This window comes from Saccopteryx bilineata, chromosome 1 (assembly GCF_036850765.1).
Source record: "Saccopteryx bilineata isolate mSacBil1 chromosome 1, mSacBil1_pri_phased_curated, whole genome shotgun sequence".
NCBI classification, from domain to species: domain Eukaryota; kingdom Metazoa; phylum Chordata; class Mammalia; order Chiroptera; family Emballonuridae; genus Saccopteryx; species Saccopteryx bilineata.
The window spans coordinates 81680680-81698996 of NC_089490.1; the positions used below are offsets into that span (position 1 = coordinate 81680680).

General features: G+C 52.9%; 1 protein-coding gene across 3 annotated transcripts in view; it reads right to left on the reverse strand.

Moving 5' to 3' along the window:
• The window catches only part of GRAMD4 (GRAM domain containing 4), a 78471-nt gene that overhangs the window by 44203 nt on the left and 15951 nt on the right, over nt 1-18317 (reverse strand). The window contains exon 1 of one of the 3 annotated variants that reach the window (XM_066255098.1): nt 12312-12562. The exons of the other annotated variants lie outside the window; for them this stretch is intronic. Within the exon in view, the coding sequence (XP_066111195.1) occupies nt 12312-12331 (20 nt within the window). The 5' untranslated portion in view covers nt 12332-12562. Of the gene's footprint in view, nt 1-12311; nt 12563-18317 lie in introns of those variants that run through there. 3 annotated transcript variants of the gene reach the window in all.

Sequence of the window (18317 nt, forward strand, 5' to 3'; positions counted from 1 at the left end):
TGACGGCGCACCAGGGAGACTGGGAGGGTCCTGTTCGAGCCGCTACCTCTTCCTCTGTGAACTGGAATCCTGCCCATGGCCTAGAGAGCTCATGACACTCTAGGGGGATGAGCCTCTCGGGGAACCTACGTGTCACTTATTATAAACTTCACTGATAGAAAGATGCACGGCCCACGTTTAACAAATAAAAATAAAGCACACATCACTCTTGCATGTGGACTCCACACAGCCAGCGGGTGCCCACAGAGAGCCCTCACCAACCGCACCGGATGCCACGCTCCCAGGCAGCCGTGACGGCAACCCACAGGTCTGGTTCCAAGGGGTATCGGTGGACGACTATTTACGTGAAGAGGACAGAACCAAGGTGGCAATGGGAGGCATCCATCAGAACCCTCCTTGCGACTAGCACATGATGAGTCTCCCTGCTGAAGTCAACGCTGACAGCAGAAGGACGTCCCCCAGTTTTCGGTGCCACTCCAAGGGAACGGCAGGCCTGAGCTGCACGGGAGCAGCTTCACCTTCTTCAGTCTAGGCCATCAACAACAACAAGGGGTGAAGCCCTGGGTGGCTGCACTTGCCAATTTCTGTGGTGTCAACACTCCCGTGGCTGAAGTGACGTCCACGCCTTGCTGAAAGACGTGCCTATGGCCACCATCACACAGAATGACAGAAGAGATGCAAATCACCCAGGATGAAACCCAGGAGTGGTACACGGTGAAATAAATCAGAAACAAGAAATTTCCAAGAATTTCATACCTGTTTGTTTGTTTTTAAGTGAGAGGAAGGGAGGCAGAGACAGACTGCCCATACACACAGACTGAGATCCACCTGGCAAGCCCACTAGGGGGCAATGCTCTGCCCATCTGGAGCCTTTTTTTTCTTTTGAGTGCCTGAGGCAGAGGCCCCTGAGCCATCCTCAACGCCCGAGGCCAATTTGCTCAAACCAATCAAGCCATAGCTGTGGGAGAGGAAGAGAGAGAGAGAAATAGAAAGGAGAGGGATGAAGAAGCAGATGGTCACTTCTCCTGTGTGCCCTGACCAGGAATCAAACCCAAGACATCCACATGCCAGGCCGATGCTCCACCACTGAGCCAATAGGGCCTCATACGTGTTTTCAATATAACTTATCTAATTGTAAGTTTATGTTCTCATTTTTTATCAATGGCCAGTTCACAAAATTCCTGATACTGTCAGAATGGCTCCTGCCAGCCAGGATGAGCTGGCCCAGTCCACCTGGTCCTGACCCCTCTTGGCTAAGCTGCCAAGACCATGTAGGGAGCAGGGCTCAGGGCCCTGACTCCACCTGGGCCCTGACTCACTCTCCCCCTTTCCTGGCACGGCTCTGGGGACAGAGGTCAAAATACAGAATGAGAGTCCCTGAGAGGACCAGAGGGCCCAACCCAGCCCAGGGAGTCAAGACCCAGACAGCCACGCTCATGGGGGTCAGGCAGGGAGGACAGTGGGGTATGGGAGTAATGCCGTACCTAAACACCTAGGTTGAAGCTGCCCTTCCTGACCCCAACGCCAGCAGCAAAGAGGTCAGACCCTTACCGCCATCCTCACATCCTGCTTATCACCATCCAGCCCCCCACGGGTCCCCATATGAGGCGCCAGGATCTCCCTGGCCTCTGTGACCCTGCCCTGACCATTCCCACTGCCCGAGGCCTTTCCAGCCACCAGGTGACTACCTCCTTCTTCCCACCTCTAGTTCTGCACCTCCTGCCCACCTGGCCACACTGCCCCCACCCACAGCATCATCATATCATCACACACTACGTGGGGGGGGGGCTCCTTGCCTGTCCAAAGTGGGTTCCAATTCTGCTAAATCCCTCCATGTGTGGAGACCCCACGGGGAGTGGCAGGCTCTGTGCCGAGCTCCGCCCATGCATCACTCCTCCTGCCTGTCACCAGGCCCTGGCCCAGGGGTTAGCTGCAGCCAGACATGGCTGCCACTGCTGCATGACCGTGGGTGCGTTCCACGACTCTTCTCAGTGCCCGTTTCTCCAGTTATGAAAGGATGTGAGTGGTCGCCCCTGCCCATTGTCACTCTCCCTTTGGGGCACGTGTGACGGGTGAGGGCAGAAAGGGTAAGAGATTCCAGGATACCCTAAAAATCCCAATCATTGCGAGTTCATAACAGGAAGGGACCCAAACCCGGGATCTAAGGACTGGACAGGAGTAGACTGTGGGTTCACTGTCCCCCAGACCTCAGGCAAGAGTGACAAGCTCCCTCAAATGTTCTTCTCCCCACCCCAGGTGTCGTATGTCCTGGTCACAACACTGAGGGAGAACTACTGTGAAACCAATTGACAGATGGGGAAACTGAGGCTCAGGGAGATAGGAACATACACCAACCTCACTAAACTCCAGAGCCTCTGCCCCCCAACCACCTGCCCTTCCCGGCACAGGTTCTAGTAATATATCCATCACACCACATGACAGCTTATTCAGAACCTCAGGCCACCCAACTACCTGTCCTTCCCGGCACTGGCCTCTAGTAATATATCCATCATACCACATGACAGTGCATTGCCCCTCTGCCCTGGAGACTGAGCGGGGAGACCGGCAGAGGGGTTACACAGATGTTTACTTGGACAAAACAAAGCTAGCAGGGAATCCTAGTTTTGGAGCAGGCAGACAGACCTCTGTCAGATAAGCAAATACTCGAAGAATGAGACCGTACCCAGGAATTCATTATTTCCCAGCTCTCTCCATCCCTCTTAGCAACCAGGACTTGGGAAGACCCTGCCAATGAGACAGCTGGTAGAAAACACCTTCCAGATTCCGGTATTCTTCACGACTTCCTGCCATGGCCCCGGCCCAAGTTCCTGTAAGCAGAAAGGAGCCACCAGCAGCTGCCTGAAAACAGGCTGCCATCCAAACGCACCGCAGCACCAGATGCTGTGTCTACTGCAGGCACAGGGGCAGCCTCTGTGGGACCCAGAGAACTGGCACTGTAAAGGGCCAGGCCATAAAGGTCTTAGGCCTGGTGGCCACAGTCTCTGTCACAACTTAGCTCTGCTGTAATCAGTGTGGCTGAGGGCCAAAACACGACTTACAACACAAATGGCCAAGGCCCACTCGGCCACTGTCCCTGTCTTAAGGTAATAAATACCGAACAGAACAAGAACTGGCCCACTCACAGGGAACCAGCCGGCCAGCAGGAACCTGGGCCCTCTTTAAGCAGTCGGGTCTTACATCCAGTGGCCTGAGTGTTGCACCTTATGCAGGGGGCCGCGCCACCACCCAGTGTTCCTAAGGAAAAGGGTGAGGGGCAAGGCGTCACCAGTGGCGAGGCTAGCCCGGCTCCCTGGGCTCAGAAGGATCTCGGTGAGGACACCCACACATCACTGCCCACCTGGGCGTGTGTCAGGGGCTCTCCCACTGCGTCCCGCCCTGTATCCCACCTGAAGCAGAGGGGCCGGCTGCAAGGAGACCAGCTCTGAATAGCACTACCCACCCTTCTGCGGCCTCCCTCAGCCTCAGGGCAGGCCTGTACTCTTCAGTAACAAGCCAACAGCACAGCTACCACAAGACGTCATACATGAAGACCTCAGGCCCCTCCCCCATGAAGGCTTTCCTACCCTGCACCCCCTCCCAGGCGAGTCCCCAGAGCACTCCCACTCAATGCTGCTATCACTGTGTGCCCCTATCCCCTGCCCAGCGGGAATGGGTGGGCCAGGTGCATTGTAAAGAACTGGCAGCCTTGAACAGCCCATCAGGTGAGAGGATTCTTTGTGCCTCCCAGACAATTGTCCTTCAAGCGCCTGTCTTTTCTATTTTTTTTTTATTAATTTTAATGGGGTGACATTGATAAATCAGGATACATATGTTCAGAGAAAACATCTCCAGGTTATTTTCACATTTGATTATGTTGCATAACCCAAAGTCGAATTGTCTTCTGTCACCTTCTATCTGGTTTTCTTTGTGCCCCGCCCCTCCCCCACTCCCCTCCTTCCTCCCCCCGCCCCCTACCCAGTAACCACCACACTCTTGTCCATGTCTCTGAGTCTCATTTTTATGACCCATCTATGTATGGAATCAGAAAGCACCTGTCTTTTCTAACCTGGCCCAGCTGAAGCCGAGAGCTCCCACAGGGCCAGCCAGGACTCTGTCAGTAGATCCAGCTCTGCCGGAATGGTCACTCATGCCACCAAAAGCTTTCCATTTTACAAGCTGGAGCCCACATTTCCTGCTCAGCAGGTCAAGAAAAGAATGCGGCCCAGGGTAGGGTCTGACAGAGAAAAGGGACCCTTGATTTCAGCCTCTGCTATGAAACTCATGTCCAATGAAGCATTAAAAAAAACCCAAAAGCCTCAAAGTCCTCTTTGCACCTGTCACCCAAGTCACCACCAAGCTCCAGTGTGGTGACTGCTAAGTCCTACACAAGTCTCCTGGCTGGGCCAACAGCACGGGATGAGGGACGAGCTGTGTCTGAGTGCCCCGTAAGGCACAGCCCTGTCCTCTGGTGCTCCGGGCTACCCCACATGGCTCAGGTCCAGCAGGGATTAAGTAACAGAATAATATGGGGTGGGGGGTGGGTGGCGGCATGCAAGTCTTATTTGGAGTCCTAGACATTCAGGAGTAACACTGATTGAGATCTTCATCCGGTGTTTAATGAGCACGTGCTACGTTCAAGACACCATCTCTGGCTGGGATGCAGAGGAGGCACTGCCCTGAGCTCTGAAAAACAGACTGTGCCTCTGCCTGACCAGGCGGTGGCGCAGTGGATAGAGCGTCAGACTGGGATGCCAAAGACCCAGGTTTGAGACCCCAAGGTCGCCAGCTTGAGCGCGGGCTCATCTGGCTTGAGCAAAGCTCACCAGCTTGGACCCAAGGTTGCTGGCTCGAGCAAGGGGTTACTTGGTCTGCTGAAGGCCCGTGGTCAAGGCACATGTGAGAAAGCAATCAATGAACAACTAAGGTGTCGCAATGCGCAACGAAAAACTAATGATTGATGCTTCTCATCTCTCCATTCCTGTCTGTCTGTCCCTGTCTAACTCTCTCTCTAAAAAAAAAAAAAAAGACTGTGCCTCAGTGGGTGGGGACAGACAGCGATGGCCAGGGGAGGCCTGCCCAGAGGGTGAAGGCTATGTGGCAGGCTGCAGAGGAAGGCACTCAGGACACAGTCCTTACACCAGAGTCAGCCAGAAGGAAAAGGTGGAGAGGAGTCGGAGCAGCTGAGACCATGGTGAGGGGCTTGGGTTCATCCCGGGTCACAGTGTGGGGTGCTGGCTGCTGGCTGCTGGCTGCTGGCTGCTGGGGCAAGCAAGGGAAATCTCGGTCCACGCAGGACACGCTGATGCCAATGGGAAGAGCACACACAAGGCGCAGCTGGGTTAGCTGGTCCCCACCTGCAGTAGTTTTACTAAACGGCCATGCTCACCGAGAACGAGCACGTGCTGCGGGTTTCCAGCCCCCCCTCATTCAGTCCTTCCGCACCTGCCCACAGGAGGCTGGATTCCAGGCGCCTCCTCCCGCCCCTCACCACTGGGCCTGGCTTTTGCTAAGAACTTAAGTATCAGCTGCTGTGCTGGTAGCCCTCCCCTTCTGAAAGAGAAGGTTTAGAGGGGGAAGCTGCAGCCATCACCAGGTGGAAGATGGGAGTCCAGGGCCTCGTCACTCCTGTTCGCCCACCAGGACCAGCCCACAGGCCTGCCTGGGGGCTCAGAGGAACCAGGCTCTCAGAGGTCCGGCTTGGTCAGCAGCAAAGCAGTGAGGGTACTGTGTTCTCAAGCAAAGACTTGGGCTTGACATCCAGCACCTATAGCAGGGGAGCGGAAACCATAGCCATGGGGTGTGGAAAAGATCATGGCCCCTCAAATAAACAAACATGAGATCGCCATAGAACCCAGCCATCCCATTCTGGGTATACACCCCGCAGCACTGAGAGTCACAAACATGATTGTGCACACATGTTCCCCATTCACAACAGCCAACAGCCAAGAGGTAGAAGCAACCCAAGTATCTGGCAACAGATGAACAGATAAATAAATCATCAACGATTACAAGGGAACAGTGCTCAGCCTTAGAGAGGACATTCTGCTCACACCACAATCTAGATGAATATCAAAGACAATGCTCAGTGAAGTGAGCCAGTCACAAAAGGATGAATAGTGTGGGATTCTACTTTTATGAGACATGCAGTCACATTCCTAGAGACAGAAAGTACAATAGATGGTGGGTGGCCTCGTCGGCCTGGTGTGTGGAAGTCCTGGGTTTGATTCCCAGTCAGGGCACACAGAAGAGGCACCCATCTGCTTCTCTACCCCTCCCCCTCCTGCAGCCATGGCTCAACTGGAGCAAGTTGGCCCTGTGCACTGAGGATGGCTCCATGGCCTCCGCCTCAGGCACTAGGAAGTGCCTGGTTGCTGAGCAATGGAGCAAAGCCCCAGAGGGGCAGAGCATCGCCCCCTAGTGGGCTTGCCGGGTGGATCTTGGTTGGGGTGCATGTGGGAGTCTGTCTCTGCCTCCCCTCCTCTCAATGAATTTAAAAAAAAGTAGATGGTGGATGCCAGGGGCTGGGGAGTCTATAAGGGAACAAACAGTTTCAGTTTGGGAAGATGAGAAAGTTCTGGAGAGGATGGGGGTGATGGCTGCACAACGATGTGAATGTGATTAATGTCCCTGAACTGCCCACTCAGAAATGGCCAAAGTGTTCCGTTTAGTGTTACATCTCCAGTACTTTATTGTATTTACATACTGGGTGGGGGTGGGGTGGCATGTTATAATTCCGTCTGAAATCATCTACAACTTTAATGGAATTCCGTTAAAAAAAAAAAAGATTTCACAAGAAGCAAGACAAGCTGAGTCTAAGGACTGTAAGGAAAAATAGACAAGCTAAATAGTTGGGAAAATTCTGAAAAGCAAGACTGAGGAGGAAGACCAGCCCTGCCACCTCACAGATATGACACAGCCAGTCATTTCAGAAGTGTGGGGACAGCGTGTGAGCAGACAGCAGAGCCACAGGACAACCAGAAGGCACAGAAACAGACCCAGAGCCGAGTGGGGCTGAGGTGGCACTTTAACCCTTGGAGTAGTGAGTTTTTTTCATGCTCGCTGATCCCCGAGAGTGACTTTTATTTTTTCCAAAAGGTGAAATTAGTTCCAGTTACAGTTTTATTAACAAAATCATGTTTGTTTGATAACCAATTTATGGAAACAGGAAGAACATATATTTGCATTTTTTTAATCTTACCTTACACATTTTTAAAATAAATCGATCACACTCTGGACTGGGGTCGGGAACCTTTTTGGCTGAGAGAGCCATGAACGCCACATATTTTAAAATGTAATTCCCTGAGAGCCATACAACGACCTGTGTACCTTACGCATTATCCAATAAAAATTTGGTGTCGTCCCGAGGACAGCTGTGATTGGCTCCAGCCACCTGCAACCATGAACATGAGCGGTAGGAAATGAATGGATTGTAACACATGAGAATGTTTTATATTTTTAACGTTATTATTATTTTTATTAAAGATTTATCTGCGAGCCAGATGCAGCCATCAAAAGAGCCACATCTGGCTCACGAGCCATAGGTTCCCGACCTCTGCTCTGAATGGTCAGGAGGCAGGAGGACATACATGAATATTCGTACTACTCTAAGGGTTAAATTGGGGGGGAGGGTGTGAGGAGATACATCATTCAACAAACAATGGCGGGACACCCAGGTGGCCGTGTGCAGGGGACAATGTTGGAGCCGCACCATGGGCCTTCCCAAAATGACTTCTAAACGGACTAAGGACTCCAGTGTAAAATGAGGAAAGCATTCAAGTGGCCAAGGGGCCGTGGAGGGGTACTTGGCACCTTGGGACTGAACAGGGCCTCCCCACAAGAGTGCAGCATAGTGAAGGAGAAGATGGATTACAAGCTTCTGTGAAGCAAGAGCCTCTAGAAACAGACAGAGAGAAACACTTGCGACACATGACAAAGGACTACTTTGTCTAACAGGGATAAATACAGGTCAGGAGAAGATGGGGCAAGAGCCATAGACAATTCACAAAAAAGGGGAAAAATAAGTATTCCTTGACTATATGACAATTAACCTTCACTTACAAAGAGAAGAGTACAGACGAAAATTACACTGAGAAACCCTTTTCCCTGACAGACTGGTGAAGACACGGTGTGTGGGTGCTGGGTGGGGAAGCCGAAGTGTCCCCATCTGCAGAGTGGGGGGGCAGCTGGCAGCATCCTCCGAAAGGACGACGATCTCCTCTCCAGGAATCTCTCCTACCACACACGCAGAATGACGCGTGGGCGAGGTTATTTTGTCATGGTGGTGTTTTTGTAATAGTAAAAAAAAAAAAGGCTGAACGCACCTTCCTGTCCACCCCATGGGGACAGCCACACAAAGGAGCCCCCACACGCTGCACCTGCCAAGAGCAAGAAAGGTGTGACAGTGTGTGCTGCCATCAGCCAGGGAGCAGAAGGGAAGGAGCAGGGGAGCACGGAGGGACGGAGGAAGGGAGGGAGGGAGGGGAAAGAGGAGGGGGCGGAGGGCACTGGGGAACCATCACAGGCTTGGACGCCTTTGCACACCAAATCCTGAATACGCTGAATACATCACAGTAAACAAAGTTTTAAAACTAAATTGTAAAATAAAAGAAGGAGGATTCAAAAAAATTTTTTTTTAAAAAACTAACCCTGAAAACCATTCCCAGACACAACTACAAGAAAATCTCTCCCAATGCTGAACCAGGAGCCCTCTGGGTAACCCACAGGATTGGGTCTGCTTAACAACAACCCTTAGACGTCATCTGCTTTTCTGCGCTGGTTCTAGGGCATCCCTTGGGTGATACAGAAGCCCAGAGACCCATCTGTCTTCGATTAAACCGGACCCCGCAAGGCTGCACAACAGCCAGTGCCCTGTTCACTAAATGTTCCTCTGTTTTGTTCGTTTTTTGGTGGGGGGAATAAATAGATTTCTAAAAAAATAAAAATACGCTATATACGTAAACACAGAAGGGGTTTATAGTTGGCAGTTTGGGGTAAATTAATAAACTTAATTTATAATGCTAAGGAGCGGTGGCTATACCACACAGAGGCTCGCTGGGGCCTCATGAACTCAGGACTGGAAAGGGGCTCCCAGACCAGAAACCCTGAGAACGGAGGTCTACCTCAGTGATTCCCGGAGAGGGTGCAGGGACAGGCTGTGACACTGTGCCCCAAGCGAGCCCACAACCCCATCTGATCCAGGCCCAGACCTCAGCAGCTGCAGCTGTGTCCCACAGACGCAACCTGAGATGCCAGATGGGGAGAAAGTAAGTCGCTTGGGCCTGCAGCAGGATCGCCTGTCTGCATCACACCCCTTCACCTCACTGAGACCCTCATCGGGCACCTGGCACCGGGCACCGACAGGTGGCTCACAGCCCAGGGTCCTCATGCACACATATGCAGCATACCCTGGCACGCCCTCTTAGGGTTGGGGATGGAAAGGGACAGGTAGAGAAGCAGCCCCCGTGTCCCCATGGGCTATGGGCTGGAGAAAGTGTGGCCAACCTGGAGGGCAGGGCCAGACCTGGACAGCCCCCTTCCCACACTGGCCAGGCTCCACAGCCTCCTCAGCACCTACCCCAGGAAGCCCCGCAGCTGTACCACACCAAACCCGCACACCCCACATCACAGAGGTGCATCTCCCTCCCTTCCCACCTCACTCAGGGGGTTTGCTCAGGCCAGAGGAGGAGCCCCAAAAGCACATGCTTCCTCCTCAAGGCCAGTCCCATGGCCATCTCCCAGGCACACAATCATTTTCCTACCCCGTATGTTTATAAAAGCCCTCCTTGTCTTCAGATCCTTATGCACCTTTCAAGGGCCCCAGAAGCCGCCTCCAGGAAGTCCTCCCAGATGCCCACTTAAACATGAATGTCTCCATCCATGAATATCCCTGCACCAGGGCACCTGGGCTCACACACCTGTGTGTGCAGGATGCACATACCACCTTGCACCATGGCCTTCCATGTGCCTGAGGACTGTGGTTCTGCAATCCAGTAGCCCACTGTGAGGAGGTGTCAATTGCACCCTCAGCCTCACAGGGGGAGGTGCAGCAAATCTAAGCCTTTTTTAGTAATGAGACTTGCGTGCTGCCATCCAGGGCGAGAATCTGCCTGAGAACGAATGAACACAGGGTAAGCCAAAGAGGAACACTCAGAAAAGGGGGAACCAGAGACACAGCCTGGGCACCCATGCAGGCAGCTCCATGCCCCCACGACTCTATAGCCAGGACCTGAGCCTACAAAGGCCCCTCTGCTTAAGCAAGCCGGGGGTGGCCCCTCTGTGCTGGGAGGACAAGGTAAGCCTGTACTTTGGGGAGATCCTTGACTGGCCTACATCCTCCCCTGCAGAACGGAAGGAGGGTGACAGCGCCCGGTGACACTTGCAGGAATCAGTGACAAGCCAAGGGCATTCTCAGGAGAGCACAAGCACCGCTGACCTTAGGAAATCAATGGTAGCCTTACTAGGTGGTGGTGCAGTGGATAGAGCATCAACCTGGATGCTAAGGGTCCAGATTTGAAACCCTGAAATCACCAGCTTGAGCGTGGGATCATAGACATGACCCAAAGGTCACTGGCTTGAGCGCAAAGGTCACTGACTTGAGCCCAAGGTCACTGGCTTAAGCAAGGGGTCACTCACTATGCTGTAGCCCCCCGGTCAAGGCACTATGAGAAAGCAATCAGTGAACAATTAAGGAGCCGCAACAAAGAACTGATGCTTCTCATCTCTCTCCCTTCCTGTCTGTGTCTCTGTCTGTCCCTCTCTCTCCTCCCCCTCTCAAAAAAAAAACAAAACAAAATTAGAAATCAAGGGTAAAGTAGTCCATTTCTAAAACAGATAGTTGGGGAACAATAACATTACGACTAAAGGACTCCTCTCCGCAGGATGCTGTGACAAAGCATTTGTAAACAGCAAGCTTGCCTTCAGGGACAGCTAATTCACAATCACCCAGTTTATTGGAAAGTCCACGGGGAGAAAGCAGGATAACACCCGGGAGTCTCGTAAGGGACTCTCAGAGGAGGTCCCAGGCAGGAAGCCTGCAGAGGTCACTTTTCTGCAAAGGTAATTAGAGACAATGCCAGATTTGCTGCAGCTAGAACACCCGGCAGAGTCCACCAGGGTGGCTCTGAAGCTCTGGGGCTGGCGTGGACACATTTCTGTCTTCATCTCCCACAGAGAACTGAGCGGACTATGTTAAGTGCGGTTGAAGACACTAGGTGACAGTAACTCTTAAAAAAACACAACTAATAACCAAAAGCACCGCTAACTCACGGAGGTCCCCCCACCTACGATCAGGCAGCCAGCTCCACAGCGATCTAGTCCCCAGTCCCAGGTCCCCAGAATCTACTTCCTGTGTGCTAGGATCCTCCCAAAGCCTCATAACGTCCTGACTTGACCCCACATCTCGGTTGGCTTTGTTCCCACACTTCCTGTGACAGTCCTCCGGGACTCCCATCCTTCCTGACAGCAGGGGGCTGCACTGGACAGTGGGCACTGCAGGCCCCAGCCCCTCCCCACGGGGCCGTCCAGCGAGGCCAAGCCTGTGTGTGGCGGTCAGCGTGCGGATACACGCCTCCATGTCTCGGCCCCGTCTGCTCCTCCTTCCCTCAGGGCCTGGAATGGCCAGTGCGGCTGACAGCGCCGCCCTCCCACCAGGCCCACCGTGTTCACCTCCTGTGCCAATTTGGGTGAAGGACCCATCTTTGAGCAGCAGCTCCTGGTTCTGGAATCTGGTACACCTGCCCTCACAGAGTGGCTTCCACTCCACAGCTGAGGGCACAGCCTCCTGCCCCCAGCCCCCCCCCATAGCCAGCGGACCAGAACCCAATGACCTGGACCCTCGAGTGGCCAGAATCCAGCATCAGCACATCATAGGAAATCAGACCAGTATCGGGCGTTTCCTCCCTTGAGAAGTAAGAGGAGCCCCTGCGAGGGCCCGTCGGGATGCGTGAGCAGCGTCCTATGCTTTCCATCATTAGAATCCTCAGGCGCCGACACCCAGTGGTCAGGAGGCCGGCCCTCCCTCCCTCCCTCGCTCCCTCCCACTGCCATGTCCTGGACCCCACTCACCAGAGCAGGAGACCCAACACCTCACCAGAGCTTTCATCAAAGTTTGGCCAGAGAGAGGCCACCCCTGCCAACCCCTAACAAACTAAAAGCCCAAACTACTCAGAGTATTCGACCTCCCCCTGCACACGACAGGCCAAGTGTGCAGCCAAGTGGTGGGCAAAAACCTACATTTCATACAAACTTGCCCCAGAACAGCAATGGCAAAGCGGCCCTTGGTCCAGTCCTGGCTAAAGCCCTACTGAAGTCACCTGCAACAGGAGAGAGACATCTCAGCGGGTTCCTCTGGGGTCCTGTCTTCACACCATCGCAGCCCCGCACGCCTGAGGCCTCAGGTCCTCTTCTCTCGGGGAAAGCCCAACATGGAGCGGAAGAAACTCTCTAATGGGGCCTGGCGGTGTGTGGGCCTTCTGCCAGGACCCCCACCCACAGCTGAGGGAAGGCCGGGCTGCAAGGCTGCCTCCAGCACCCGCACCTGGCTGGGCTGAGGGACGGCTCTGCTCTGGCCTCTAGGGCCAGGCCAAGTCCTGCAATGCTAGGCAGCTGTCCACGTCCAGGCTGTGGCCTGAAGTCTGGTGTGGCTTCCCGGGGAGGGCAGGATTCCTGAACGCAGGCGTGGAGACCCGGCTCAGCCAGACTAACAGGTTGGCAAGCTGAGAGAAGAGCGGTTTCCTACCCCGCCTGGAGAGGGCAGCGGAGCAGATCGCAGACAAAGGTCTACAGCGCGAGACCCCCATGGCCTGGGAAGTCCCCACAGAGACAAGACTGCTGCCCGGGGGCGGGGGGGGGGGCTAACCACCCCATTCCAAAAGAAAATGAGATTCTGTCTGTCAACTGCTTCCGCTGAAGAGAAAGACCATCTGAAGCCTCTGATAAGCACACACCCCAGACACGCCCCAGGAGGCCCCAGTTGCACCCACACAGGAGATGGTAAAGCATCCTCCAGTTATTACACAGGTGCTATGGCCTTTGACCCTGCCAAAAAGGCTGTCCTGACCTTGGCTGTCCCAAGCACACTCTCACTGGGAGAGCAGTGAACTCTGGCCTCATCAGTGAGATCTAACCAGGTTAGTCTCCCAGCCTGGATGATGCTCATGGCAGGGACCTGGGCCCCACACGCCGAGTCCTCCCGGCCCGGTCAGGGCAGCAGCAGAGAGGAGCCTGCAGGTCCACAGCCCTGACCCCTGGGGTACCCCTCCCCCAAGCTCAAATGATTCCAACAGCGTCCACCTGGTGCCAGGACAGTACTTGCAGCAAGGACAGTGGGGGCGATGCCCGTCTCCAGGAGGGCAGGCTCACTTACCCGCTGCGAGGGCCTTGCCAGGTCTGGCTCCACCCCGACACCCCCCCACCTTGGATCCCTGGCCAAACCAAGAAGGAGCAGAGGGAAAAGTGCCAGATCTAAGGCCAGAGACCTGGCGAGCCTGGCACCTCCACGGGATGGGGTGGCACCTGCCGGTGTAGCGAGGGATCAGGGGTTCTCTGTGAATTCACAACCTCGGCCCCTGGCCAGAGCAAGGGGACCCTCGATGCACTGGGGGACTTAGCCAGGAAAGCTGCTCTCCTGGCAACAGCACAGGACGGCTGGGGCTGGGCCAGGGTCAGGGGAGTTGGGGGCATTCACAGCTGTGCCCAGGCCAACCCTGGCTGAGGGCTGAGCCGCCTGACAGCCCGTTTTCCGCTCAGGGACCCCAGCGCCGCTACCAGGCCTGTCAAGTCACCACCTCCCTTTTCCAGAAAAGCAGCCGTAAGAGGAGGGTCCCGAAGGTGAGGCAGCCTCTCACTAAGGGCAGGCAGCCCTATGAAAAATCTGTCCCAACATCCAATTTTCCTCCTGGGTCGTTCTGGAAACCAGAGGCAGATTCTCCACAGGTCCCGGGACACGCAGTCTCTGGTTGGTTTCCAAGCTTGCCAACATCTGAATACACACCCTGTGCGCCTGCAGCCTCCTCACTTCCCGGGCGCCCTCCAAATGCCACATCTCTGGGCTAAAGGGCAGTTTTCAGGGCCTGGTCTGTGGGTCCCATGTGGAAGGGCACTGAACCTGCTCTGTCAGTGCTTTGCCTCAAGGCGTCCCCTCCAGTCTCTGGGACTCTCTGTGCTGCCTCTCAAACCCCCCAGGTTTTAGGGGGGCTTCCACCTCCCCCTTCAATCGCTAGAATATGTCTGTCGCCCAGGACCAGGACGGCCCCAGCCTCCATCACCAACCCTGACCATATCCCAGTACACCCCACACCCCAGGGTCATTTCTCTACCTGAAATTTGTGGAAACACCTGACCACCCTGGTGGCTCAGTTTCCTTGCCACCAGCATCCTCTGCCCACGGCCTCTGAGAGGGCCAGGAGCCTCAGCCCAACACTCCTCTGGCCACTCCTGGTCTCTCCTGAACACCCCACCCATCCCCAGAACACACCCGGTCCCTCATCGGTCTGCTATCATACCTGCCCTGCCCTAGAATGTCCCTCATTGTCTCTGCCCCCCCTCTACCCCACCCACTTCTACCAGTCCTTCAAGATGCAATCACACTAAGGGGACAGAGGGGAGGGACCCGCTTGAGCAGATGGATGAAGCCATGGTAACAAAACAGGGTGATGTTGGCCCAGGAAAGACACTCACGGGAAAACAAAGAGCTGGGACCCCTCCAACGGCCACTGGAGGTGGGGAGCTCAAGGTGCCTATTCTGTTAAAAATTAATTAAACAGACAACAGGGTCCTGCATGACCAGTGATATAGCAAGGAGCTACAACTTATCCAATCCAAAGCACCTGAGGTCCAAACAAATGAAAAGAAAGAAAAAGATTCAGTCCATGATCTCCCCCCTCAAAGTCCCCCCAAACCCACTACAGCCTCTAGGGAAACTAGGCTGCTCAAGGCAACACGGGCCCGTTCCTGCTCCTACAGCCACCCTCCCACCGCACAGCTCACAGGCGCTTGAAGAACATTTGCTAAGTGGGCAAGAGCAACAAATCCATCATCCACATCCAGCGGCACCCATGTGAGGACCACTCCTGAAGAACCAGGCTCATCCGCTGGCCGGCTTCCGGCTGAGCCAGAGGTTCAGGGGTGGGTGTGGGGGGAGGCGCTGGGCGGGGAGGATGCTAATGATCCCCCTAGTCAGAATCCATGAGCTTTTAAACATTTCTGCGAGGCCCCCTTTCTGCTAATGGTGAGAAGAAAGGGTCTACAGACCAAATGGTCACCAAGGTTCCCATGTCACACAGACACATTACTATCAAGCATTTACCCTGTAGGTAAAAATCAATCCCTTTTAAGTTTTTGTTAAAATGGTTTCTTAAAAAAAAAAAAACACGAAAAAACTACATAGTGTTCTAATTTAGGTTATACTGGCACACAAAAATAATCACGGAATAGGTTTTATACCTTCTAATTACACAGAATTTAGGGCAACATTCATGGAAGGGATTCTGAAATACTTTATAAATAGGTCATAATAGGCTCTTTTTATTGCCAAGGTTTTAAAAACTCCACACAGCAGGGCCGGCCAGCCTGTGTGGAGGAACCAGCAACAGGCAGGAAGCCAGCGTTACCCCCGTGATGCCACCGTGTCCTCCTGGAAGCATGGGGTTGGGTGAGACAGCCAAGTGACACAGGGAGCCTGTGAAAGCCAATCGGAGGGTCTACCCTCCCACCCCCACCCCACCCCCACCGCCCGCAGATGTGCGCCACAGAATTCATTCAGACTTTCAGGATGAAAATCCTGCTTTGAACTCAGAGTCAATTTTAGTACAAGAGGATAAGCTGTAGTCGAGTTTCATTCTTTTGCATGTGGTTTTCCAGTTTTCCCAGCACCATTTGTTGAAGGCTGTCTTTTCTCCATTGTGTGTTGTTGGCCCCTTTATCAAAAATTTGACCATATATATGTGGTTTTATTTCTGGACTTTCTATTCTGTTCCATTGGTCTGAGTGTCTATTTTTCTGCCAATACCATGCTGTTTTGATTGTCGTGGCCCTATAATATAGTTTGAAGTCAGGTATTGTAATGCCTCAAAGACCTAAATATAAGACCTGAAACAATAAAGTACATAGAACAAGACATAGGTACTAAACTCATGGACCTGGGTTTTAAAGAGCATTTTATGAATTTGATTCCAAAGGCAAGAGAAGTGAAGGCAAAAATAAATGAATGGGACTACATCAGACTAAAAAGTTTTGCTCAGCAAGAGAAACTGACAACAAAATAAACAGACAGCCAACTAAATGGGAAATGATATTTTCAAACAACAGCTCAGATAAGGACCTAATATCCAAAATTTACAAAGAACTCATAAAACTCAACAACAAACAAAAAAAAATCCAATAAAAAAATGGGAAGAGGACATGAACAGACACTTCTCCCAGGAAGAAATACAAATGGCCAACAGATATATGAAAAGATGCTCATCTTCATTAGTTATTAGAGAAATGCAAATAAAAACTGCAATGAGATACCACCTCACACCTGTTAGATTAGCTATTATCAACAAGACAGGTAATAGCAAATGCTGGAGAGGCTGTGGAGAAAAAGGAACCCTCATTCACTGTTGGTGGGACTGTAAAGTAGTACAAGCATTATGGAAGAAAGTATGGTGGTTCCTCAAAAAACTGAAAATAGAACTACCTTATGACCCAGCAATCCCTCTACTGGGTATATACCCCAAAAACTCAGAAACATTGATATGTAAAGACACATGTAGCCCCATGTTCATTGCAGCATTGTTCACAGTGGCCAAGACATGGAAACAACCAAAAAGCCCTTCAATAGAAGACTGGATAAAGAAGATGTGGCACATATACACTATGGAATACTACTCAGCCATAAGAAATGATGACATCAGATCATTTACAACAAAATGGTGGGATCTTGATAACATTATACAGAGTGAAATAAGTAAATCAGAAAAAACCAAGAACTACATGATTCCATACATTGGTGGGACATAAAAACGAGACTAAGAGACATGGGCAAGAGTGTGGTGGTTACTGGGGGTGGGAGGAAGGGGGGCGTGGGAGAGAAGGAGGGAGAGGGGAGGGGGGAGGAGGAGGGGCACAAAGAAAACTAGATAGAAGGTGACAGAGGACAATCTGACTTTGGGTGATGGGTATGCAACATAATTGAATGACAAGATAACCTGGACATGTTTTCTTTGAATATATGTACCCTGATTTATTGATGTCACCCCATTAACATTAATAAAAAGTCAAAAGTAAAAAAACAAAAAACAAAACCCAGTTGTTAAAACAGTGAAAAAAAAAAAAAAGAACTCAGAGTCTCCTGCAGGTGTGGGAGCTGGAGGTTCCTCCCCGATCGGATCTGAATGGAGAAAACATTCAGGAGAGAAACTGACCCAGCCCGTGCCCAGGAATGAGTGACTAAATTAGCCACACTGAGCTTTCTCACTATGACAGTGCAAACAGCACACTTAACTAGTTTTAATCATACAATTGAGCAGTCAATTATGAAATACACACTTGCCTAACTTATAAAGAAGCTGGATCTGTGAACTAAGTCAGCTGCGTGCAGGAGGCTGGGGCGGCCTCATGTGCAGGGCAGCCTGGGGGGAGAGTGGGAGTCAGCCATCAGTGACTTTGCCTCAAAGAACCTCGATGCCCTTGGCCCAGCGCTGGTGTCGGGATGAGTGAGACGGTCCCTGCCTGCCCATCCTGCAGGAACAGGAAGGTCCAATGTCCCATCAATGCCACCTGACCCTTCCTGTCCCTCGTGGCCATGGCTGACTAGAGTGCAGGCAGAGGGGGACACAGTCCTTCTCCAGGGAAGCGGCTACCTGCTTCAGGCTGGCAGCTCTGGGGGCCAGGCTGCCTCCCAAGGCCCCAGCCTTCTCCAGCTGCTCCTCCAAACTGGAAACCTTGCCATCCTCCGCTGTCCTCAGACAGACACTGTGGGATCTCCATCCCAGCCTCTCCAACCTGCTAGCCTGCCCTGGACATAGCACGTGGTCCAAGCCCTGGCTTCTCCTCTCCCCACAACAAGCCACCCAAGCCAGGCCAGGCGTCAGCAACCGGATACCAGCCCAGGGTTAAGCAGTCCCCTCCCCACCACCCCCATCACTTTCTCAGCTCTCTGTCAGAGGACTAGGTATCCTGCAGTTCCTGGGGGGGGGGACACACACACAGAGACAACAGCCCCCCAGAGCTGTATTGACCAGACCCCAGCCTGACTCCTCCTGCCCTAGGGAAGGACCAATGCCCGAGGCCTGTCCAGCCCACCAACAGTGGTATAGACCTTGATGACCAACCAC